Here is a 26044-nt window from a genome sequence, read left to right on the forward strand (position 1 = left end):
AACCTCAAATGCCCCGTGTCAGCATCCACCTGCGTTGCACCTTCCTGCATCACCAGGTCCCCAGCACGTTGCACACACCAGCCTGTAGCTGCTTGGACAGGCCTGAACCTCCCTGAGCTGCCTGCATTGCAGGCACCGCACAGCCTAGTGCTGTACAGCATGGTAGTGCCCGGCACTGTTAGCCAGCACAGCACTGCACATACGCTGCACTGCATGGCTCAGTATTGCAGGAAAGCGCGCCGTGTTGCATTTGCAGAGCCCCGTGCAGCACGGCATTGCACTGCGTTGCACAGCCCGCACAGTGCAGCACAGCTTTGTACGGCATTGCACAGCCCACGAAGCGCAGCGCGGCATTGCAAAGGCCTGCGCAGCGCAGCAGGCGTTGCACAGCGCAACACGACGTTGCAGCACAGCCCCGCGCAGCGCAGCACGGCGTTGCAGCACAGCCCCGCGCAGCGCAGCCCGCGCAGCACGGCGCAGCACGGCGCAGCACGGCGCAGCACAGCCCCCCGTCGCACTAGGCGGCCCCAAGCGCCCCGCGACAGCCCGCACGCATGCGCACCCCAACGCACCAAGCCCGGCCTCGACGGGCCGCAGCCCCGCCCCCAGCGCAAGCCCCGCCCCTGCCGCCGGCGGCTGCCAATACAGCGGCGGCGGGCGGGGTGGGCCGCACCCTGAGGAGGGGGGGGGCTGAGCCAAGATGGCGGCGGGGGGAGCGCGGGCCGGTCTGGGGGCCGGGGCGTGCGGCGGCGGCGGCGGCAGCCGGAGGGGAGCCGTGACGGCGTGAGCGCGGCGGCGGCGGCGGCTGGTCCCCTGCTCTTCTCGCGGCGTCATGGAAGCGGCGGCGGGGGGCGAGGACGGCGAGGAGCCCCCGCGAGGGGCCCGAGTCCTGGGTTCCGAGCTGGTGGAGACCTACACGGTGCGGGGTCGGGAGGAGGCGGGGGAGCGGCGGAGTCCGTGCGGGGGCGAGTGCGGGGGCCGTGCGGGCCGTGCCGGGCGGCGGGGCGGGAGCAGTGAGGGGGAGCGGGCCCGCCTCGCCGCCGCCTCGGGCCGCCGGCGGGGTGCCGGGGGGAGCGGGCTGGGGCCGGGCTTGGCGCCACCGCCGAGGAAGCCGAGCGGCAGCTCCCGGCCCGGTGCCGTGCCCGGAGCGAGAACAATTCGACAGAAGTTTCCGAGCGGCTCCTGCCCCCGGGGAGGGCTGCTGCGCGAGCGGGGCGGGAGGCCCCGGCGGCTGGCTCGGCCCTGAGCCCCGCGCAGCCCGCGCCCTCCGGCAGGGCTGGTGCTTCCGCGGGGGCTGAGCGTGCGGGCGGGCTGGTGCTGCCCGTACCTCTCCATACGTGTGTGTACGTGTGCGTGGCTATGGAAAATCGTTACCGAGCAGACATGGCTTTTAAAGCTGGGCTGACTAGTGTGGGAAGGCTTTCCTTCTGATGAAAACACTGTAAAAATCCCTCTTGTAAAGCTAATCTTATTTCCAGAGGAAACCACATGATTTTGTATAGATAGTTTTTCTCTTCCCCTACGGAAAAAAAAAAGGGGGAAAGACTGTTAGCACAGCAGCGTTTTTGTTTGGGGAAGGAATGAAATTTTTGATGTGTAACTTGTTTTTTTAAGTGGTTGCATTCTACTGAGACTTAACTGGCCTGTTTTTCAGGAAGACGCTCATCATAAAACAAATCTCTGCATAATTGCAGGCAGAAAACATCTTAAGCACACCACCCTTTAGTTATGTAACTAAATTTTTTCTGCTCCTACCTTATTTTAGTGTGATTTGATTTATATTATTTTTGCAGAATGCACAGAATGGCATCAGGTTTCTTCCTGCTGTAGGAACCTAAAAGAGAAAGGGGAGCAATGGTCTATACAGGCAGTATTTGTGAAGTTGTGTAATAGTTACAAGTAATACTTAAGATTGCTGCTTTTGAAAAGGTATCCAGACAAAACAGAGCCTTTAATAGGACAGAGCATTTACACAGCTGCAGTACGTGGAGGGCCTAACTTCAGTTGATAACCCTTGATACATCATTGTGTGGGAATGGCTGTCAAGTGGTGAGTTTTATGCGTATTTGCAGGCAAAAGTGTAATGAGCATTCAGTGAAGGAGTTGGTTAGGAGCTTAAAACAAATTCTTGAAAATTGCTTCAGCTCTTTCTGTTACGCTAGTTACATCATGTGTACACATGGAAACAATACTGCTGCTGTTGAGCTGTTATCACTGCGTGTGTGAGGATGTGGTTCATCCTCCAAGCAAGTTTGTTTCACAGTCCTCGATCAGCCGAGAGGCATGGTGGCACAGTGACTGGAAACTTCCACTTCAGGTGTGAACCAAGACTCAGTGGTGTTAATGTTGGTGTTGAGAATTTTTTTAGTAGTGCTTTGCAATACAGCAAATGAGAAATTCAAGTGAATTTGGTTGAGAAAATGTCAAAATGTTACTTGCCCCCTTATTCCACTGGAGGTTATGGACACAAGAGGTGAAACGTTAGATACTTTGCTGTTTCAGCCTGCAAACTAGTATGGTACAGCCAGCCTTTGGAAATACCATTGATGTGCGCGATTGAGCTAACAACTCCAACGGGAATCATCACGGTTTTGAAAGTACCTTCAAAATTACACAGAACTGTGGGCCTCCCCAATATGTTTTACAGGATTTAACCTCACAGCTGTTAAATGGATGTCATTAAAACAAGTCTCCTTCTATTGAGATTTTCTTCACTTCTACTCAGGTGTATAACTTTGCTGCAAGTAGTGTTCAGCAGATATCTGATGGGGATTTTAAGCTGCTGCAGCCAAGCCCAAGGAAGCTTCTTTTTTCAAGGCCACATTTCTTCTTTAATGATTATGGTTCCAGGAACACCATGCTATTTTAATGCCATTTTTCTTGGGAGCTTTAAAAGTAGCATGTTTGAAGGGCAGGATTTACCAAGTATGAGGTCTTTGATTCTTCTGCTGCATTTTTGAAGGAGTTCTGCCATTAAGCTTACCTGTGTGTAAACCTCCAAAACCTGTTAACGGGACTGTTAGCCTGCAGCCAGTTTGTATGAAGTGGACCCAAGCCATTAAAAAGGTAGGAATAGATCTTTAAATGAAAATAAACAAAATTATTCACAAGGTGAAATGTTTCACGAAAATTAGCATTTGTGTTTAGTATTCAGAATTAGATCAGTGGCACTTAAGGCTGTGATAAAGACCTGTATCAGAGCAGAAGTGACGAAGTTAATCTCAATAGAAGGAGACTTGTTTTAATGACATCCATTTAACAGCTGTGAGGTTAAATCCTGTAAAATGTATTGGGGAGGCCCACAGTTCTGTGTAATTTTGAAGGTACTCTCAAAAATGTGATGATTCTTGTTGGAGTTGTTAGCATGGAAGGCAAAATATGGATAAATTCAGCAGGAAAAAATACTGCACTTGTTGATGTTTTTTCTGTTGAGTTAGAAAAGTATGAGCATTTTTACTAGGTATTTCTCCTGCATGTGCTGCTCCAGCTAGATGCTGACTGAAGACTGGCTGATTGCTAGAAGGCCTCAAGGCTGCCAGTGCTTCATTTGTTTCCTGCTATGCATTTGTTTGGCCTAAAATTGCCTTCCTGCGTTTCCTGTCTTCTGCAGCTGTTTTTCATATAAATACTACCTTTGATATTTAAGGAAAATACTGTGGCTTCCTTGAATGGGTGTAAACTGTGGCTATGTAGTGAGGCAGGGAGGAGATGCGGTTTCATCACTGCTCTGGAATTTGGGACCTACTGGCTGCAGACACACCTGTGTCCCAGTCTTCCTCTGGGCAGCACTGCTGATCATCTGTTGGGTGTCTTTTTCTTTACAGTACTGAAGTATGTGAAATTGGATGAAAGATGCTGTAGAACTGTGAGATAGAGATGTATAGGGAGTAAACAAAAGGCAGTCTGGAATCACCGCTGTTCGTTTAACAGCTGGTTTAAAAATTAAGTATCTTAAAATTTTAGTAAATATTTCACCTTAAATATTTAGGGGGATGAAGGCTTGCTGCTTGGAGGTGTCAGCACCTTACTGGGAAGAGTTTGTAGCGGCTGGTTAGAAAATAATGAAAATGTACAGTGCTGCAGATATGCTAAACACTTTAACAAAGCAGAACTTAGCCAAAACAACAGGTTTATAGAAGAACATACAAAATTTGTTACACAGAAGGGTTTGGTAGAGACACGAGGAGAGGGAAAACCTGTGAATGTAAATACTTTTGCATTGCATCTCAATAGAAGTGCAGGTTATGGCGTAAATATGGATGGAGATTTCACATGGTATATTTATGTCTGGGAGACAGTGCAGTGTGAGAGAATTTAATCATTTATCCACGTGTGCCTTCTAGCAGTTGGCTTGACAGGTTGGCAGTCCTTGAAGATCTTAAACTGTCAGCTTTGTCATATTAGTGCACTCAAAATTAATTGAAGATTAACTTAGATATCTGACTTTTTTAGAAACTTAGGAGGGGGGTGTGGTCTAAAATTATTTCTGTATTGAAACCAGTCTTTGGAGCACATAAGCATATTGCATTTGCTTTTCTTCTTAAAGATAATGACAGCTTGTGGATTGATTTGAAATTAGTTGCTGTCATTCTGCATACTGATGCTGTTTGAGGGGTGAATATACACTGCTAGCTCTGGCTGTGTTCAATGTGGGGAATGCTGTGGCTTTTTATAAACTTAATTTGAGGAATTGTATCAGTGCAGGTAAACCCTCGCTTTAACAGGTAGTTTCCTGACCAGACTGTCTGGCTCAGTGATGTGTTTCTAGAAGTGGTCAGTGATTGCCATTTCAGAAAAAGGATATGAAGCCTTTATTATGGTTACTCTGTATTGTGTACAGAGAGGAGAGGCATTCCTTCCTCATCTCACGAGATGTGAAGTTCACTGCGTTTTTAATGTCTAATCTGAGGTTTTATGCATTGTGTACTCAATTGGCATTGCATTTAGCTATACTGTTTGAGCTGTTGTGATTTAGCACAGTTAGCTTTTAAAAAAACTGGTCTTTTTATTATGGCTTGTAAATGTAGTACTACTTCAGTTCTAACTTTAGTCTTCTGGTTTCTTTGAGTCTCCTTGCTTTCCTCGGGGTTATAAGGTACTTTTGATTACTCAGGTTATTCCTGTTTTAGTTTGTCACTGGCACAGCTAATAGTCCTGATCTGCTGTTTCCCAACACAAACAACATGACAGGAAAGCAGACGCAGGCCTTAATTGAGACTGTAATTTTGTGTAGTCCTTCATCTGTGTTTTCAGTACTCATCTGAACACTGATGTGTCACTTGCTGTACACACTAGTCAGACTTCTTTATTCAGTCCTCTGTAGGACTTGGGTTTTGTTCAGCAAGCTGGTGTCAGCTGCTTACAAAAATATAGCTGGTATATAGTTAATCTTTTTGAATGCAAGTGGTATTGTATTTAGTGTTTGGTGTTCTGCTGGTCTGTATTAACAGTAAATGAAAACTGGCCTTTTATGTAACAAATTGAAACTGTTGATGTTTTTTTTTCTCAAGTGGATTTAGCAACTAGGAGTGCATCATTCTTATAGCAGCTATGAGTCAGGTCTGTGTGATCTGTGGTAGTAAGCAAGTTCTCAACTGTATTAAATGTTTTCAGGATTTGATTATGAATTGGTATTTTCCCCAAGGAATATAGCTAGATTGGATAACACACTTTATTTAATTTCTTATTTTCAAGTAGCTGTAGAACTGGTTTTGCTGAGCCTTGTTTACCACTTTGTGTTTTATTTCTATACCTTTATAGTTTCTTTGGGGTGGCTTGCTTGTGGCATATCCAAAGGTAGATTGTGAGCTTCCTGCAGAACCAGTACTGTTCAATCTGGAAAGCTGGCTACAATGACAGTCTTCAATTGTTTGGTACCTGCATGGCTAAAAATAAATGGCTAAAATGGTTTTGTGTAAAGAAATATTGGGTTACTTTAGATAGTTGTTGTGATTCTTTGGGGACAATTGTAACTCTCAGGAAGCTGTCTTGTGTGCTCTACCCTAAAATGAATAGAATAGTTAACATCCAACCAGCCAAAGGATTTCTCTAGATTTCTGAAGGGTTAAGCTCCAGATTTCTGCTTAACTGTGAAGTGACAGAAGGATGCTTACCTTCCACCTGTAGTGGAACTTTGTAGATTGAAGAAGGGATATTGCTGTGTCAGGCTGCTTGTGGATAGCTGTGATACCAACCGAGCTAGCAGAAATCTTCAGAAAAAGAAGTTGCTTAGAGATCTTGTTTATTAACCTTGAGGTTGCAAAAATTAAAGCCATTGCTTTACATTAAGAGGCATTTGCATGTTTGCGTGGAGCAGCCTCATGAATGAGACTAGGCATCCTACATTAGCAAAATTACTTCAGAGTTTGGATTAGCTTTTATTTAACTATGATACTGAATGTAGAATCACCTTACAGTGCTACATTAACCAGCATGTCTCACTGTCAGCTTCTCTTTAAGACAAATGCTTTGCACTTCCCTTACTTTAATTTCTTCCTTTCAGGTATACATTATTCAGGTCAGTGTTGGCAATCATCAGTGGACAGTCAAACATCGTTACAGTGATTTCCATGACCTGCATGAAAAGGTAAGGGTATTAAAACTGTGGCCTCCGTCTCTTAAAAAGCATTGTATAGTTTGTGTAGTTCTGTCGTGTGGTATGTAAATTCTCAATAAAAGCGAGAATATCTGCCAGATACCATCTGAACTGCAGACTAAATCCTTTTTGCATGAACTATATTACTTGCCCCCATTACCTTCCCCTCTTGAGTAGGGGGAGGTTGGGCTGGACAACTTTTAGTCTTGGACAGAAGCAGTTTCTATCAAAGAGTGAAGTTCAGGCTAGAGTCATTACATTTTTTTGCCAAGAGAGATGTTTATGATCAGCTGATCTGGTAACCAAAAGCTGGATTGGAGCAAAGACTCTCTTCTGGGTAAAGTGGATGACAAAACTGTCCTTACATTAGCATCGGGTAGTTCCTAACCAGTGTTGATTAAAAACAGCAAGTGAAAATGAGGGAAAGTCCACCATATTCAAGATCGGGCTGCTTTCTCAAAACCACAGTGGTTATTCTGTTGTTTTATCACCTTAGTTACATTATACCCTGTGAGTGATTTTCTGAGAAAACACTGTTACTGAACTATTACTTTTAATGATAAAACATTAAAATACCTAATATTTTGCAGTCAATAGCTAAATTTACTGAACTAGTTTTATTTTCGGATCTTACCAGGATCAGGCAACACGCTTTTAATGTGTTCCATTACATCTTTTTTGTGAGTTCAGATGGTGAGTCAGGTAGTAACTCTGGTCTCTGTTTTTCAGCTTGTTTCAGAAAAGAAAATAGATAAAAATCTCTTACCTCCTAAGAAGATTATTGGAAAAAATTCCAAAAGCCTGGTGGAGAAAAGGCAAAAGGAATTAGAGGTCTACCTGCAAACCCTGCTAGTCAAGTTCCCGGTTACTGCTCCAAAAGTTTTGTCACACTTCCTACACTTTCATTTATATGTAAGTTACGGTTTTAGCCTATGAATGGAGGCCCGAGTGTCTTTCCCTGGTTCTCTGACTTTGAGAGAATTGTATGGAATGTTCAGAAAATAGCTGAAACTGCTTTTTTCTAGCATTTTACACAATATAACAAAGCATATTTTAAAGATTTTTTTGACACCACTTTTTATTGCAGTAGGTAATGTGCTGGGAAGTAGTTGTGGGTAGGGATGCTAAAGAGAAGGAAGTAAGTGCTGGCAGGATAGTTGGAAGCTGTGAATAAATCTGAAGCTGAATTGGTTGTTAGGCTGAAGCAACATTGCATAATTGATCCACCCCCCCACCCCCCACCCCCACTTAGTGGTTAGTGGTTGGAGTTATGGTTCACACTGAAACAGTTTCCAGTAGCTCAAATGAAGAAAAACAGTGCTTCTCTGAGAAGCGCACTCACTGATGGAGTGGCCTCTGGAGAAATAGCTCCAGCCAGCAGACAGAATGTTACGGTAAAGGATGTTTGAAGAAAGAAGCAATGTCTTGCTTTCATGTTCAGATTGCAATTTGTTTGTTCATCTCTTGTGTATAATTAGGCTGTTTTTGCAGTATGGCATCATGTTGTGAGGGGGAGAATGGATTTTATAAAGAGGAAAATGCACTGGAGAACTTGGTGGAAAGGAGGAGCAGTAAATTGTGTTGGGGTGGGATGTGCTGAGATGGCCCTTCATGATTTCACGTAAAGACTTCAGAAATGAGTCACAAGTGGTCCATTAGGTGTGTTAATTAAGGTTTAGCAACAAAGAAAAAACTGGTTTAGTTATGTTACATGAACATAATTATACTGATGCGACTTTAGAGTTTGACTTAGATAAACAGTAGAAGGTTTACTTCAGAGTGTTGCTATTGCCCTGCAGATTTGAGTGAGAAGCACTAGGTTATTACAGTCAAGGCCTCTAAAATGGATTAGGGGTTTTTAATATATTAAAAATGTGTGATACTGTTAGGGACAATTCTGTTCAGATGGAGCAAACTTCCTGATCATCAGGAAACTGCATAATTTTTCTCTTCTCTATCTAGTCTGTCTTTTAAATGATGTCTGTTGCATTGGTGTTTCAGTGCTGTAACCTGAACAAAGGTTTTCATGCAGGCAGAAATTCTTCCTAGTCCCTCTTGTTTTTCAGCTAGACTGCTGTTTTCCTCTTGCTGTAATGCTCATGCTTTTTTACTTTTCCAAAGAACTGGTGTTATTTGGATATGAATGGTTCCCTGTTTCTGTACTGTACTTGCGTATTAAGAGCAAAGTTGTTGCTTAATCTGCATTTCTTTGCTTTAGGGGTGCCTGGGTTGAGGTGTAAACTCAATTGTTTTGCTTTGAACTTTAGAGTACTTTTAAATATTTACCAAAAAAAAAGATGTTATTCAGCAGAAAAGCTAAATATTTACCACAGCATTTCTACTGGAAAATGACCTTCCTGCAGAACTTTGATCTTTTAAAATATGTGTTGCCAGACAGCCCATGTGCATGCTTGAACCATTATGATCCCTGATACTGCCTCATTAGCTTATGTAAGAAGGCTGCAATACTTTTTGTCTATTCTTATTTGTAGTATTTCCAGTAGGGATTTTTTAATTTTATTTCTCAGCTGAGTAGAAATAACTGCCATAAATACCCTAAAACCACTTCAAAGCCTTTACATGTCACAGGCAAGAGCCAGGTACTGTTAGTGAAGAGAAGCAGTTGCATGTGACAGCAATGTAGAACATCATTGTTACTTGTGACATCAAATAGGATGTCTGCAGGGATATGAGGATGCTTGTATTGTTGTACCCTTACACTTTGTCATCTTAGAAGGTCTGGTTTGTTAACTTGGTTACAGATAGACGCTTTTGCAAGGGAAGTATTGAATTTCCCACAAACTGCTGTTCAGACACCTGCAAACAATGGACTTCTGTGGGTGTGATGCATATAAGTAGTCAGAGCTCGGACAGAGGTCTCTTGTAGATCTGACAGAGAAATAGAGTTGCTTTTTTTGCCTGCTAGTCACTGAACAGTCCAAGTCATCATCTTGTTTCAATTATAAATGTAGAAAAAATTTCTGCTGTGTCCCAGATGACAAAAGGGATACAGAGTATAGTTTTCAATTTTAAGTCTGTGCATGACAGATGGGTGTAATTGGTTTATTCAAATGTGAGTCAGAATTGTTGAGTTTTGTTTGAAATGCAGCTTCTAGCTTGTTGTTCTCAAAACTGTGGTATGGAGGCTTTGTTCATCCTTAGTGAGTGGGGTTTCAGTTATACTAAGAATGTGCTTTTCTAAAATGCTTGCCTCATCAGATGAGCTGAACTGTGCTGCAGATGTCCTGTGGATTTATTCCCTTGTTATGAATCATGAGGGATTTGTTGGCAAACTAAACTCATCAATTATTCATTTTGTGATGATCCATAATATTTGTTTATCCTTTGCAGCTACCTTAAAATGATATGTGTGTGTCTAGGGGAAGCTTCACTATTACAAATAGTTTTATTTTGTTCTTTCTGTGGGCCTTTGAGAGCGAACTGTTAGAAATGCTTGGAACTATTTCTGGGCTTTCACAGAGCATTTGCTTTTTGTGGAGGTAAGTATGCCCAGATGGGAGATACTTGTACTGACCTTTGTGCATCTTTCCATTTAGAAAGAACGAATCCCTGGGCTGAAAGTTTTCAGCCTTTTTCTTTCCTCCTGGAGCTGTCAGTGCCCATAATGAAGGTTGAGCAGCTCGTTAGGTCCAGGAGGGTGGAGAAGGTGGATGGTGGGGAAAAGGGGCTTTTGAATTACTTGGCAGGCAAGCATCATAAGGTTGAAGTCCAGAAGACTAATTACCATACTTATCTCTTCTCTGTAGACCTGTTAATCTAAAGTTTTATGTATATTGTGATATTCCAAAGAAATGTTCAGTGCTTGATGCGTTGGGTTAATCTTAATTTTAAAAATTAAAGAACACTATACTGTAATAGTTTCTTCAAAACCAAGCTTTCTTTCAAGTTGGACTAGTAATAGTTGTTCTAGTTGGCTGTTGCCCCTTCCTAATATATGCAGGATGTGATTATTTGAACGTAGTTCAATATCTTCCATCTTGGTAGTGAAAATCATATGACGTTAAATAATTTCAGGTTATTTTTGTGAAGTATTTTCAAGTTACAATGAAATCCGTAAGACATAATCACTGTTGCTTTGTTTAAAAAAAAGTCCATGTGGTCCATGGAACCGTAAGTATGTAAATAATACTGGATTACAACGGTTTATTCTTTGCAGGAGATCAATGGGATCACTGCTGCATTGGCTGAAGAGCTCTTCCACAAAGGTAAAGGACTTGCAAGAATTTAACTGGGAACAGTTTCTTCTGTGTGCATGCGTTCATATACCTGTGATATTAATCTCCAGACAATGAGATCTGAATCTTCTGTATCAGACTTTCTTTCCTTTCTTTCTTTTCACCACCTTCTTGCTGTTTGCACTTGGATTCACCCTGCATTTTGGGGGAGCTGTAACAGTAGTGCAGCTGCTTTTGGAAACAAAACAGGGAAATTGGTGATTGTAGATTTTGAAAAGGGCCTACTTGTCTGTGCCCTTAAAGGACAGGATGTAGTTACTGGTGAGCAGAAGCTTGTTAAGCTTTCTGTCTTGGTATGTAAGGAAGTTTGTTTTGTCAGTGACCCTCGATATATTGAGTGTTAAATGCAGGAGACCAATTTACATATCTAAATAAATATTGTTCTTCCACCTAGTCAGTTAATTAAGGATGTGTGTTTCTGAGGCTGGCAGATAAAATTGAAATGTACTTTACGTAACTGCAACAGCTCTAACTGGTCCATTAACAACAGGAGGCATGTGAAATGTGATTAACCCATGCTAATTTTGTTTAGAAGGACATGCTAGATGTTAGTGTATAATTCCCGTTGATGTGATAGGTGAAGCGTGTTTCAGCATGCCATTTCAGATTGTTCTGTCACAAAATCAACTTTAGGTGAAGCCATTTCAGAGGGTCCACTCATTGTAACACTTTGGGAAGCTCCTGAAGAAATCTTATTCTTGACTTTCTTGTCTGCAGTCTCACTGATACCAGAATCATTGATGTCTGACTGCTGTATATTAGTGTAGCCTTCCAGTAACGTGCAGGTGGACTCTTGGACTTACTCCCACTGAAGCCGAAGGGAATTTTACTTCTCAGAGCATTTTGGAGAACTCTGCTTATGACAGCTGATGCTCTCTTGTCTGTGAAGTCAAACTGATGTCCCTAAAAGAAAGAGGAGAAATATACTAATTCTATATGTGCATGTTCTGACTGCTTGTGGTGCCATCAGAGAAGGTTTTTGGATGCTGTTTCCTACTGTTCTTAGAATGAAATAGAATTGTAAAAATAGCAGATAATGCGTCTCTTATTCTAGGAGTTTGCATTGGTATTAGTTTGATGAAAGTCCTCATACTCTCAAAGAAAACGTACTTGCTTCAGTTCTGCATTTAGGCAGCGTAGCAAAAGATGTAAGGTCTGTTTTTTAGATGGCAGGTGCTGCATTTTCTGAAGAGAATAAATACTGCTATAGAACTTAGGGATATCTTGGAAAAAGTTTAGTAACTCTTACATTATGTAAATGGATCCTGTATTACATTATGTAACAGGATCCAATCCTGTTAAGACTGAGGGAAATTTGCCATTGCTTGCATTAGGAGATTCAGCCTTGTATGGTGAGTGTCCATTTGAACACCTAGGTTATTCTGGTATAAAAAAAAATAATTCAGCCATTCTGGTTTAAAGTGACAAAGGATGATTATTTGGTATCTCAGTCATAAGCTTAGAGTAAAATGACAAACATTTAGTCTTTTAACATTACATCTTCCATGTACCATTTATTCTTTTGTAACCATTGCAGCATTGCATTTGACGCCATCGTACTCTTTTTCAGGAGAGCAGTTGTTAATGGCTGGAGAAGTCTTCACCATCAGACCCTTGCAGTTATATGCTGTCACTCAACAGTTGCTACAGGGGAAACCGACATGTGCTAATGGAGACGCCAAAACAGATCTAGGTCATATTCTAGATTTCACTTGTAGACTCAAGTATTTAAAGGTGAGCTATGCTTGCACAGATATGAGAGATGTTGTTTCTACCAGGCTGACATGATTCTTTGCATACTTTTGGAGTCTGGTTTGAATGTACTAGAATTTTACTGATAGTAAACACCTGTGAGCATTTAGAAGTCAATGTTAAACTGGTGTTTATTTCGCCAACCTTCAGTACACATAGTTCTCTCAGAGATGTTGATACTCCTATGTGATATGGTTGTTTCAGCAGTGCTGTCTGTAGAGATGCAGCCACAGAATCTTACTGGGTGTTAGCAGGAGATAGATAAATGTTATTCTTTTCAACTGTGCATTCTTTGTGGACGTTATGGGTAGGCCGGTGTATATGTATAGAAACATTTAGGTGGGAAAAGAATAGTCCAACTATTAACCCAAGACTGCCAGGTCCATCACTACACCATGTCACTAAGAACTGCGTCTGTGTTTTTTAAACTCTTCCAGGGATGGTGATTCCACTTACCTCCCTGGGCAGCCTGTTCCAATGCTTGACCACCCTTTCAGTGAGGAAATTTTTCCTACTATCCAATCTATCTTGGTGTAACTTGAGGCCATTCCCTCTTGTCCTGGCACTTGTTATCTGGGAGAAGAGACCTACCCCCACCTGCCTACAACCTCCTTTCAGGTAGTTGTAGAGAGCGATAAGATCCCTCCAAGTTTCCTCTTCCCTAGACTAAACTAACCCAGTTCCCTCAGCTGCTTTTCATAAGATGTCTTCTCTAGACCCTTCACCAGCCCTGTTGCCTGTCTCTGGACACACTCCAGCACCTCTGTGTCCCCCTTGAAGTGAGGGGGCCAAAACTGAACACAAGATTCGAGGTGCGGCCTCACCAGTGTACTCACAGAGTACAGGGGGATGATCACTGCCCTTGTCCTGCTGGCCACACAGTTTTTGCTACAAGCCAGGATGCTTTTGGCCACCTGGGCGTGTTCAGCCAGCCATCAACCAGCGCCCCCAGACCCTTTCCCACCAGGCAGCTTCCCTGCCACTCTGCCCCCAGCCTGTAGTGCTGTGGGGGGTTGTTGTGACCCAACTGCAGGACCTGCCACTTCTCTTGTTGAACCTGTGCAAATTCAAATAATGCATGTGTATATAAATCCTTCCCCCTTTCTCACTGCTGACTGTATCTGAAAATTTTTATGAAATCTTAAAAACCTCAGTTTCATAGATGAGATGGCCCTGATTTTCTAGCTAAAATACAATTTCCGAATAAATGAAAAATGATGTCAGAACAGATCATATTTGTCTGGAGCCAGTTTGGTTTTTTTCCTCCGGAACAAGTGAATTGGAAAGACTTTTTCCTGAGTAACTTTTGTAACATTGCTTGCTACAGCTCAAAAACTTTTTAGCCCCTTTATTTACATGAAGAGTTTCCTTCTGTGTGGTGTGCTTAAAGGGGAAGTAAGTAGTGGATCAGGGGAAGCTTCACCGGAGGACTTAGGAAGTTGTGAAAGCAAAACCACAGCTGTACTGATATTTCTGTGGATCTTCAGTTGCCTTTACCATCCTCTGGATGCTGGAGAAGAGCATATTGTTTAGAAAAATACCCATCTTCAGAATTTCTGGCCCTTCTGAACGCTTGTGAGTGGGCATCTTCAGCAAACATAAATGAAACCACCTGTCTTTTTATGCTACCAGCATGCTGAGGCCAGAATCCAATCACCGTATGGAAATGTTAGATCCGGTGTATTAGATGTGTACCAGTGTCTAATGTTTTCTTCAAACCTGTCTTGTCAGTGCCTTGAACTTCATCCTCTGTAGTGGAACTGAGGACAGTTCTGTCTTGGAGGATCCAGATGTGACAGGGAAGTTGTTTTTAGTGAATGCAGCTCTGGCTTGGTCAGCTGAGAATGAAGCCTGAGTCAGTCCTGCCTGTAGTATCTTTTTTGCATGCTCCATGTGCTACAATATACAAGCACAAGGTGGCAGCTGAAGTTCAGTGCTTAAGAGTTTAGTGCACTTAATTGGAGCAACTAAAACATATTTTTTCCTGAAGAGTTAATCTGCAAGTTTCATCAATCATTCCATACTTGAAAAATTGATTGGAACTTTGTCTTTCCAAGCTGCTGTATTTGTGCTATTGTCTGTGTAAGACTATCTGAAATGTGGACCAGCTGGATTATGTGCACTAACTCTGTTCTTAAATGTTGATTACTAGGTCACTGGAACAGGGGGACCTTTTGGAACCAGTAACATTCAGGAGCATCTCTTGCCCTTTGATCTGTCAATTTTCAAATCGCTTCATCAAATAGAGGTATGACTGAGATAATGCGTGTCATTTTATGGAGGCTTTGTGAATGTCAGGTCTGCTGCCTATCTCCCAGAATTGGTAATTGTATGCTTTGATTTTGTGCTAGAATTGGGGCTTGCAGTGTTTACAGGGACTGTTCCATTTGGGAAAAAATGTTTTCTTTTTTTTCCACAAGTCTTGGAAATAAGGATGCAAAATATAAATGTTTAGAATAGCTTGCACTGTGTGTGCGCCTTCAAAAAGACTGAGATTTCCAGCATAGATGTAAAACCTAAAACCAGGGTGATTTTCCATTGCCTTGAAGATCTAACAAATGGGTTATAATGGGATCTCCTATTACAAAGCACTTTCTGTTTGGAAAGCACTAAATATTTGTGAAGATGTCCTGACATTAATTTTGCTTGTGAAAGTACATTTGTGTAGTGCTTCTTGTTTGATAATTTGCAGAATTTTTTCATTGGTTTGCTTTCACTGTGAGTGACAGGGTTTCTAGAAGTTGTCCAGTGAGTATTGTACAAAATACTTTCCTGACCACTTCAGATCTTTCTGGAGAGAGAATATTCCAATTTTGTTTTGCAGTCTATACTTGCTATCCACTTTTGGTGGATGCCATACCTTTTCTAGTGCATGAATGCTATGGTCTCATTGATCTGCGAGTCTGAGTTGGTTGAGAACTGAAGTGGATTTCTGAAGTCAGTGATTTATTGACATTTTAATGAGAGAAAGAAACTATAGTGGGCTGGAGAGTGGGAGAGTCTTAACATACTGCAGAGGGGATACTGCAGAATAGTATAAACTTTTCCTTTCCTCTGACAGTGGATAGTTTCAGGTGTAACTTTGCTTAATGGGGGGGGAAGGTTATTGGTCTTCAAGACTTCTGTAATTGTATGTTCATTAAAAGTTTTGGCTTGACTGGTACCAGACTGACATTTTCATCTAGTAGTAAACACTGTCCAAAAATTAAGTAGTAATCTGGAAAGAATTTTTTCCTTTGGCAGGAGCTCTGTGTCTGTTTGGTGCCATTTCTCTGATACACCAGCAAATATGCTGGTTGTCATTGCACAATGTGTGTGACCATTGTGGGAACCTGGTTTCTTGACAGAGGCTGTAGCAGACCTTTGGCTTTGTTCCAAATTGGGTTACAGAAAAAAGACTTTGTAATCTTCAACTTAGTGTAATTAGCTCACTAGTGTATTAAATGCTTAGATTAATATCCTCACTTCCTAGGCATTTCTTTTTTCTTATTTACAATAAAGAACATATGATACCAAAATAAACATGTCTGCAGGTAGAGCCATAGCTTGGGATACCTCTCCTTTTGATAGCAATAAAATACTGTGCCCTATTAAACTGACTGGGTAGTGTCACCTTGAAGAATACATGGGGCAGGTAGAAAGTCAGTGGAGAAGCAGCTTTGTTCAAACAGATGTTTGAATTTCACTTTTGTGTAGTCATGTCTCAATTTTTTGCTTTAGCTTTACCAAATGTAGGTATTTCTGACCTGATAATCTCAGGAGATTTTTAAGGGAGTACTGTAACTATTTTGAAAATTGGTAGAGAATCTGCTATTGAAGCTTTTTGCTGCCTCTTCCATGGCTCATTTTTGTCTGGTCTATCATTTCTGACTTTAACATTATTTTTTTAACAGATCAGTCATTGTGGGGGAAAGCTTATCAAAGGACTGACTTCATCAAAACATGCTCTGGCCACAATGAGCATTCGATTTTCAGCAACATCGATGAAGGTGAGAGTTTCTACTTCTGGTGGGTGTTCAAAGCATATGCAAAAATAACATGCATATTGTAGAAATAACCATTTGGAGTCCATGTAGTTCTCTGTACTGCCTATTGCAGGTCCTGCTTTTAAAACCGTGGAATTGAAAGGATTCTTTAACCTTTCAGAATCTCAACTTCAAGTGGAGGAAGTGTTTACATATGTCCCTTCACAGGGACATTTCTGATGCTTTTATTGGAATGTATGTTTCTGTTTTTCATCCAGAACTGAATGCATAAGTCTTACTCTTTTCTCTGGGCTTTGATTTGGCAAGGAATATCCAGTAGCATAATTTTCACAGTCCCTTTATTGTTTCTCCACATCCTCCAATTTGAATCAGCTGCTAGCGTTGGAACTCCCTCCCAATAGATCTAAAATAATTCTGACCCAGTCAGCTCACATCTTAAGATTTTACAACTTCAATCTAGGTGATTATAAAACTTAAATCTTCATTACTTAAGTTTGTTTGCATTGCTTTCAAAACTATTACCTTTCGCTGAAGACTTAAGCATAGTATTTTAGTGTGCTTGTCTTAAATAGGAAATCCTGGTGCCTGAGGCCTCGGAGTTTGATCAGTGGGAGCCAGAGGGTGCATCTTCAAGTTGTCCAGTGACAGCAGTTATTCCAACGTGGAGAACCTTAACAACTTTGGATATGAGTCACAATAGCATCTCTCAAATTGATGATTCAGTGGTAAGAAATATTTTTTCATTTGTGGAAAAAGTATGACTGATCTCCAGTGACACGTTACACAGCAGAGATTTTGCATTTGCTTTATATATCTCTTTTCTGAAATACTCAGTTGCACATACTTTATGTTGATTAGCTACCCAAGTTAATGCTTAGGAGATTTTTCTTTTTACTACTTGGATATTTTCTTTGCTAAAGAAGAAACGTTTGTCATTCTATGCTCTGTAAGAAACACTTACATGAACACTTTGAAACGTGCTGTTACTGTTTGCATTGGCCTTAGTTCATGGGGCTAAACTGGGAGCAACTTATTTGTCTTCAGTGAGAAACCAGGTTTCAAATTAAAATTTAACCACACTCCTCAGAGTAATCTGGTTTTCTTAAGAACAAGATTAAATTCTGTTGTACTATGTCACTTGGAATGCTTTTTTAATGCCAAAAACCAAGAAGAGGGATTGTGCATTCGATGATACCTTTCCTTTGCTTGTTGGTCAGTTGATAGTAAAGCAAGTATGGCCCAATTTATAAGCTAAACGCATTTGAGATGCACATTTTTTCTTCTCTTCTAGAAATTGATTCCGAAGATTGAATTCCTGGATTTGAGTCACAATGGGGTGTCTCTGGTAGAAAATTTACAGGCAAGTGATGCTTTTGAAGGTGTTTTTGTTGTTTTTTTTAAACAGACTGCCTGAGACCTTGGAACACATATTCTTTTGCTTCAGAGTTTTGTTGATTATTTTCCTTCTGGAGAATAGTTTAAGCCCAAAAAGCTTGTCCTTCATAACGTCAAGTACTCTTAGTGGTTCATTTCTTACTTTGGATATTTTCATTTCTTTGCCAATGCTGACGTACAACATTAGTCCTTAACTCAGTTCATTCACTGTCAGCTGTATCTGTGGGTTGGTAAAAATGCAGTTGAGGAAGTTCCTTTTATATAAGCTTGAACCTGTATAATGACCAATTTCATGTTTTTCATGCTAGGCAGTGTCCAGCATGAAAACACTGTTGCACAAAAAAAGAGCAAGCCATAATGAAATGTCTTTTGTATTGTTTAATTTTAATGGATTGGTGTATGACATAGATTTTCTGTGCTTTTGTAGCATCTTTACAACCTTGTTCACTTGGACTTATCCTACAACAAGCTTACATCACTGGAAGGTGTTCACACAAAACTGGGAAACATCAAAACTCTAAATTTAGCAGGCAATCAGCTGGAAAGTCTGTGTGGTCTTAACAAACTGTATTCGTTAGTCAACTTGGATCTGAGCAACAACAAAATAGAACAGGTAACTTGATTTTGTTGTTGATTTGTGCTTTTGATCACAAGCTGTTTCTTTTACTGGGTGAAACTGCAAATAAAAGTGGCTGTAGCAATTTTTTTTTTCTAGTTATCACATGTAATTTATGTAAGAAAGACTCAAGTCTGTATGTTCGTTTTCATTTAGCCAAACTCTAGCAATCCTTTTATTCAAAAACTTTCAGATTGATGAAGTAAAAAACATAGGAAACCTCCCATGCTTAGAAAAGGTGGTCTTATCCAGCAATCCATTGAGCATCATCCCTGACTACCGGACCAAAGTACTTGCTCAGTTTGGGGACAGGGCCTCAGAGGTAAGCCACAGTGCGCTTCTTCCTTTAGAGCTGGCATTTGAAAAAATCTTTTTTTAAACCCTGGTGAGGAAAGTAGAGCGAATATTCTAAAAACCTGATGCGTTTTTAGTGTGTGTTGGAGAAGACCTTTAGAAAATGAAACTATATTAACATTTGACAGTGCTGCTGGATGTAAATGAAAGTTTACCTGGTCTTCATTGCATAACCGTATGTTAATATTGAAACAGAGTTGTGCTAGAAGGGTGTTAAGCTTACCAAGCATTTCTGAGTTTGCATTAAACTCACAGCATGTTAATGCAGTGTCTGTGATAATTGTTTTTGTGTAATGGTTACAAAGGTGCATATAGTTTGCATTAAGCTAAGTTAATATTTAATTACATTCACGAAAATAAATTGCAGAGCTGCCTTGTTTTCAATATTTTTAGTTGTTTTAACATTTTTTTAGGTCTGTTTGGATAACACTGTTACCACAGAAAAGGAACTAGACACTGTGGAAGTACTAAAAGCTATTCAAAAAGCAAAGGAGGTTAAATACAAACTGAGCAACTCTGATAAAAAGGTGAGTTTGGTGCAGTGAGAGGAGTAGGATGTGCTGCATACGAAAACAATTTCTACGAATTTGATCTAGTGGAATTGATTAAACTTTCCTTAGCATTAAAGATTTTACACTTTCTTTGTGCTTTAATGTGGTATGAACTTTTAATGTTGCCTCTTTCCTATTTAGTTTTCAGTGTAATTTCAGTAATTATCTGACCTTCGTTTTTGTGCTGGCTTGGGAGAGAGGAAGTGGGAGGAAAAGATAAGATGACTTAATTGTGTACACAATGAATATGCAGTTGACCTTAACAGACATATTTTAAATATGATACAACTATTGCAGAAGTGTGATTTTACTGCTTGTGTTGCAGAGTACTGAAATGACTTTCCCAAACTTTATTCTTGTGAGTATTTAGCAGTGGGAAAGAATCAGAAATTGGAATCCTTCTTGCCTTCTCTTGTGTGTGTGCTGTGTAGTTGGTTAGTCTTGTTTTGGTAATAAACTTATATCAGGACCTATTCTGACCCTATAGTGTAGAAAACCTGTTTTCGCTTTCTTGTTTGTGAAACTCACTGCTGGTTTGGTCAATACAGTGACTAGTTAGTGATCAGAATGACCTTCTAATGGATTCTTAGTGGAATTCCACTTAATGTGAAAATAGAAACTTCAGAGGATGTTGCCTCCCTGCCAAAAAAAAGCTGGCACTAACTTTCCTTTTACTAAAATTGAGAAAGCTTGTAGACATTTTAGTTCAGGATCTAATGTGTCCTGTGTATTTAGGTTTTTTCTTTAATCACTGCATACTTTCTTTATTAGATCAGTGAGGACTCCAGGCTCACTGCTGCCAGCTCCAAATCAAACTGTTCTTCTCTTACTGTTCGTCCTTCCTCTCCCTCTCTGCCTCGTCCTGTCAGCTCCAGCCAAGGTAATCATGTATGTATCGTGCTGCTGGGCTGAGCCTCTTGGTTCTGCTTTTCTAAGCTGCATTGATATACATGAGTATTCCGTGCATGGATATAGGATTTACCAAGACAAAGCAGAAAGACCTGGTAGTATTGATTGGCTTAGGAAGTGGAGTTGTATGTATGTGAATCAGCAAAACTGACCTGTGGTTCACTGTAGTCTTAACTGTAGTGGAAGTCTGGGAACAGGACTTCTTTTTACTGCATCATCCTGCAGAAATCACCAGCAGAGGATTATGTATCTTTTCGTAGATTAGATACATGCATTAATAGAAAACTATGGCATATATAGACATGCTTTTAAAATTGCTTCTCTGTCTCCTTTTGGTCTGCAAAATGTGAGCTCAAGCAGCATATGTGCCATTATTGTTATTTTGTAAGAGCTGCATTTCTGTCAAACAAGGAAGAAGATAGAAAAAGGAGATGAATACAAGAATTGTGGGATTAGCATTCTGGCTGAGCCTGCAATTGTAGCACATCTGTTGTGCTTTACAGCACCTACTAACCTTAGGTGAAAATTATTTTTACTGTATGTTTCAAAGAAGTGTGCCTCTTGCATTAGGAACTTGGAAGAACGGCTTTCATCTTTTGCCAGGAGTGTGTAAGACTGATTGATGTGAACATTCATTTGTGACTGGGAAGAAGAGAGAAAGATACTTTTGTTTGGCTTTTGCCTGAGTGAAAACTTCAAGTGCAGTAGAATATGAATAGTGGGAGAAGACCATTTAAAAGAGCGGGGATTATATTCTCAATAATTCATGGTTTAACAGTTTACTCTTAAGTCAGTGGATTGGGGAGAAAAAACATGCTTGAAAAAACTGAACTTTGAAAAAAGTCCATTGCTGTAATTTCTACTATAAGTTTCTTAGTTCACTCTAAAAATGAAATTATTCTGACAGGTTTTGATTAAAGGACAGACAACTTGGATACAGATTTACTTGCTATGTATGTACTTCATTTGCCCTTGAAGCCCTTTCTAGATCATTTTTCATCTGCAGATAAAATGCCAGTTTTCCTAAAATGAAATCAGTGCTTGCTTTAAAGCATTAAACATTTAAATTACAGGATTGAGACAGTTTGTATAATAACCTGGAGTTTTATACAGAACTAGCTGTAAAAATACATGCTAGCAATCACTGTGACTGTTGAACAGTTATTTGTCAATAGTCTTTTTCTATTACAGTAAATGTTTAGGAATAAATTTTGAGAGAAAAAAACCCTAGATATTTCTTTCTGAAGTACTTGACAGTTTTGAAGAGACTGGTATAAGATTCAAGGTTTATTTACTGTAGTCCTTTCCTCTAAGTTTCCTTTAGTAGAATCTTGAGGAAGGGTTTTATCAATAGTAAGAAAATGAGGACTAAGGCAGGCTGTTTCTCAGCTTTAACAATAGAAATTATTTGCTACATATCTAGCTATCAAGAGTTGTCTTCAAAATACTTATTTTGAGAAATCTTTTTTAAAAAATGGAAATATGCTAGGCAATTAGTTTCACTGTTAGACTTTAAATCATGAATAATGGAATAAATTTCCTGATATGCTATTTCTATGAATTGTTTTCTCTGCAGCTTTTCTAGACACCATCTGTTTCCGTAACACATTATTCATATTCAATGTTGCTGGCAAATGGCTTGTGGAAAAAGATTAAATATTTATATAGGAAACAAACCCCCCCCAAAATAATGCTGTCATGTTCTGTTTTTCCTGTCAATTTATTTCCTCCTTGCTAACACAGTATTTTAAGTGATAAATACCTCTTATGTTTCCTCTGACTATGAGGTGGTTTGATGTAATCTGCTAAATTTACTATCAATCCAGAAAGATACATGCAGGAGTTCTTATACTCAAGCCAGGAACATATCTACACTGTAACTCTGCACATTGATATACTTGAGCTGGCTCAGTGGTAACACTGAAAATTGATGTGCTCTGTGTCAGTGAGATGCTGTGAATCTCAAACAAGGAAGAAGTCAAATGTCCCTGAGAGTGTTGGCTTATACGCACTTGTGATGCAAGTTTTTACTCATGATTCAGCTTTGAACCCTTCTAAAGGGTTCTGAATAGGGTGAGATAATTGTCTTGAGTGGCATTTGAGGGATCAGACCTTCTGAGTCTGGTTGAAGATTTTACACAGATATACTCACTCCCTTGAAGCCTACAGATGTTTGAGAGAATGGTACAAAGAGTGCTCGGCTGTGTTGCCGGCCTGGCAATGTTTTGGTAAAAGCAGTGGTTAGTATTAATAAAACTGACTAGCAATGTTAAAACTAAACCATGTGAAGAATTCTTACACCAGGTGTTGAGATTTAAATTGTTAGCTTGAAAAATGAGCTTTAGCAGTCTTTAATGCAACTTTCTGTGCAGTTAAAGATATATCTGTAATTAGACTAAAATTCTGCTTGCTTTTGTTTTGCCCTGGCTATTACCTTCAGCTTTCTTAAGATCTGATTATACATCACTAGATTATACAGTTTTAATCCTACTTGTTTGGCAGAAAGTATTAGATGTTCATTTTGGTTTTACTTCAGTGATTTTAAGAGCTGGTTGTATTTGTTCTAGGAATAATTTGTGAAGAAACAGTCCTAGCCAGCAGTTTTTTGCAATCCAGTGGTTCGACTCCTACAGACCATACAGTTCCCCAGAGATGCTTTGAAATACCAGACTCCAGATGTAAAAATCAGGTAACTGCATCCTTCTGCTTTTATTTTATGGTATTTTTTAAAAGGTGGTTTTGCAAGCTTATTTCTGATATTAAACTTCTGTTGTTACAGTAATCCATAACAAAATGGTTTTGATTCTTACAGCTATTATAGTGGAAAAGGAGGTAGTCCCAGATTTGAGTCAAGGGGTTGGTCCACCTTGTAAATTAAATGCATAATCCAAATTTACCAGAATTGCAGAGAATTGTTGTCACTGTCATGACTTTGAGATGTTTACCCAGTATTAGTATTGCATCGTTTGATACCCACTTAAATACTGAGTGTAAGACTTCTATCTTTATTACAATATCAGTTTTTGGAAGGCAATTCTTTTTACTAGTAGAGCGGAAGAACCTTCTCCCTGTCAATAGGTAATGGCCTTCATTTGTCTTCAAAGTCCTGCTGTTTGATAACTTCTGTATTGTGATTTCATTTGTTGCACTGGAAACCCTTCATATGCATGGCTTCAAGGAATGAGACAGCAAGACTTGGGGGAGTCTCTTCCTTTTCTACCAGTGTAATTGGTCTTTGTCAAGTTCATTTACTTTTTTGCCTCACTTTACAGTATTACAGTAAATATTTGTAGTGTGCTGAAGTGTCTATGGGTCACAAGTTGGATCTATGCTCAACTCTGAAGCAGAGCTCGTCCTTTTCCTGCCTTAATTGAATGCCCAACTGTAAGCAGATAGTATTTTGGGATTGTCAGTTAGCTGTTCAGCTGCCCATGAGTACAAGTCAGGACTCAGCAGTGAGTTGGCCAGCTTTAAAAAGGGGGAGCCACCACTGAGCTTGCTTTTCATGTATGCTGAAGCCTGACAAAGCTGTAAGTAGGTGACAGCTTCGTGATGGTGCTTTCTCCTTAGGCACCTGCCTCTCTCTTGGATTCATGCAAAGAGTATGGAAGTGGTCATCATATGTGGTAAGCCGGACACATAAGTTCTGTTTTAAATCCTTGTTAGCTTTTGGGTAATAGGTGGATGTTGCATTTTTAAACTTTGCCTTTAGGGCAGAACATGCTCATTGTATGCTGCCTCTGGGGGTTTTTTGAACCAAGATCAGTTTCATGGTGTATATTGTTTTTAACCTTTGACCCTTGTAATGCAGTTGGTAGTTTCAAAATCAGTGATAGCTGTATTATAAAGTCTTCTAAATTGTAATGATGTGCTTATTGTGGATGGGAAATGGAAGATGAGTTAAACATCTTAGGTTCTTACTTTCTGTAGAATTACATGCTACCAGCCTTTAAAATCAGTGGCTGCGTGCAGTATGAAGATGTTTTACAAAATCACACTGACTTAATTGTAGTAACAAATGTAAACGTTGCCGTTCAGAGAAGCAGCACCATGAATTGTAGGTAACTATGACTTCTTTAACTCCAGCTTGTACTTACTGTGGCTTATCTCTTTTGAAGTTTGGATCATTCAGAGGAAGAACACTGTGCAGTGCTTGACCCCTGTAACACCGTCATCTTGCCTTTTAATTGTATGTCATACACTGCCACAAACCAAGATTTTATCCAGCACCTTTCTGCCTTGATAGTGCAGACTGTACAGAGATCACCTCCCTCCTTTACAGAGAATGAAGGAAGTCCTCCATCTGATTCCAGAACCACAGACAAAGAAGATGGATATTTTGAAATGGGACTTCATGAAGGAGATCAGACTTTTGAATTCAGCACTACTTCAGATACTCGGTCATCTGACAACATAGCAGTGGAGAGTGTTGACATAGTCAAAATTCTCTGGAGTTTTTCTATTCACATTCACAAAGGACTCAGGCAGTTTGCTTCCTGTTTGGTTTTGACTGATGATATGCTAGCTGTGTTTGAGATTCCTCATCAGGAATTGAGAGGAAATTGCCAGCACATCCCTTCTGTTTTGAAATTAATGCTGTGTTTTCCATATACTGATCTAACAGAATTTGGCTTTCTCCTGCCAGAAATCTGTTTAACACTGAAGCTGAAAAGCAGTGACAACTGCTTGTTTATTGTTTCAGACTCCCAGAATCTTCAAGACTTTTATTCCTGTTTACACACGTGTTGCTCTCAGCACTACACATCAGTGTTACCAAGCTCCACATTGTACTGTGGAAAAGCAAACCTTCAAGAGTTTCTCTGTCAGCTTATGGAATTGAATTGCATTTCAGCAGAAGATGTTGAAGTAAAAGGTTGTTTCCCCACCTATCTTGTTTATGGGACTAAAACCAATGTTCAGAAAATCTTAGATCAACCAGAGCCAGCTGGCAATAACAAAGAATGGTCAAAAAACGTTTTGTGTTCTGTACTTTATTCTTCAGTGTATAAATCTTCTGACCAGGGTCCCTGTGTGGTCCATCCATGTTGGATATTTCTAACACCCCAGCATTTGTACATAGTAAAGGTGGATTTTGGTTTACTGCCAGGTAAATGGGTAGGCACAGAAGAGTTGGGAAGTGTATTTAAGCTGAATAGGATTCCGTTAGCATCGCTTGTGTTGTATCCGACTCATGGTTCCATCCAGCAGAAGGGTTCATTTTTGGATGGACATGTGCTGCAGTTCCTTGTTGGATACAGATTTGTTACAGCAGTGTTTGTTCTACCTCATGAGAAATTCCACTTCCTAAGAATCTACAGTCTTTTAAGAACACTCCTGCAGGATGTTAAGACTATTATTATTTTCAAAGCTTCAAGCAAATCAGATGCTGTAAGAAATCACGTTGTGGAGGCAAACAGACATGGTCAGTCAGCAAGGTAACAATTCCCATGAACTGTCTGTTGCACAGTGTGGAAGTTAACTGTGGCCTAGCCAGTGTGTTTGCAGTGCTCACTATAATTGTTTTTGGCCCGTAGTATTGAAGTACTCTTTCATTCTGCTAGTTTGTAGTATGTGTGAGTGGTTATCCTGGACTGAACCTGTCCGCTGCCTTGTTTCTATTTCATTGTTGC

At 40.3% G+C, this 26044-nt stretch overlaps 1 protein-coding gene across 2 annotated transcripts in view; it reads left to right on the forward strand.

Annotated features, from left to right (window-relative positions):
- Positions 1-701: 701 nt before the first annotated feature.
- Positions 702-26044, forward strand: part of NISCH (nischarin) — a 31494-nt gene continuing 6151 nt past the window's right edge. Inside the window, exons 1-16 of one of the 2 annotated variants that reach the window (XM_056335954.1) lie at positions 705-919; positions 6503-6586; positions 7325-7507; positions 10773-10821; positions 12422-12585; positions 14756-14851; positions 16497-16592; positions 17162-17314; positions 17881-17949; positions 18412-18597; positions 18794-18922; positions 19368-19481; positions 20277-20385; positions 22982-23103; positions 23985-24040; positions 24533-25849. In XM_056335954.1, the coding sequence (XP_056191929.1) occupies positions 833-919; positions 6503-6586; positions 7325-7507; positions 10773-10821; positions 12422-12585; positions 14756-14851; positions 16497-16592; positions 17162-17314; positions 17881-17949; positions 18412-18597; positions 18794-18922; positions 19368-19481; positions 20277-20385; positions 22982-23103; positions 23985-24040; positions 24533-25849 (3014 nt within the window). In that variant the 5' untranslated portion in view covers positions 705-832. Of the gene's footprint in view, positions 920-6502; positions 6587-7324; positions 7508-10772; positions 10822-12421; positions 12586-14755; positions 14852-16496; positions 16593-17161; positions 17315-17880; positions 17950-18411; positions 18598-18793; positions 18923-19367; positions 19482-20276; positions 20394-22981; positions 23105-23984; positions 24041-24532; positions 25850-26044 lie in introns of those variants that run through there. The other variant, XM_056335955.1, reaches the window with a different exon arrangement.

Source organism: Falco biarmicus, chromosome 4, assembly GCF_023638135.1.
Source record: "Falco biarmicus isolate bFalBia1 chromosome 4, bFalBia1.pri, whole genome shotgun sequence".
Lineage (NCBI taxonomy): Eukaryota > Metazoa > Chordata > Aves > Falconiformes > Falconidae > Falco > Falco biarmicus.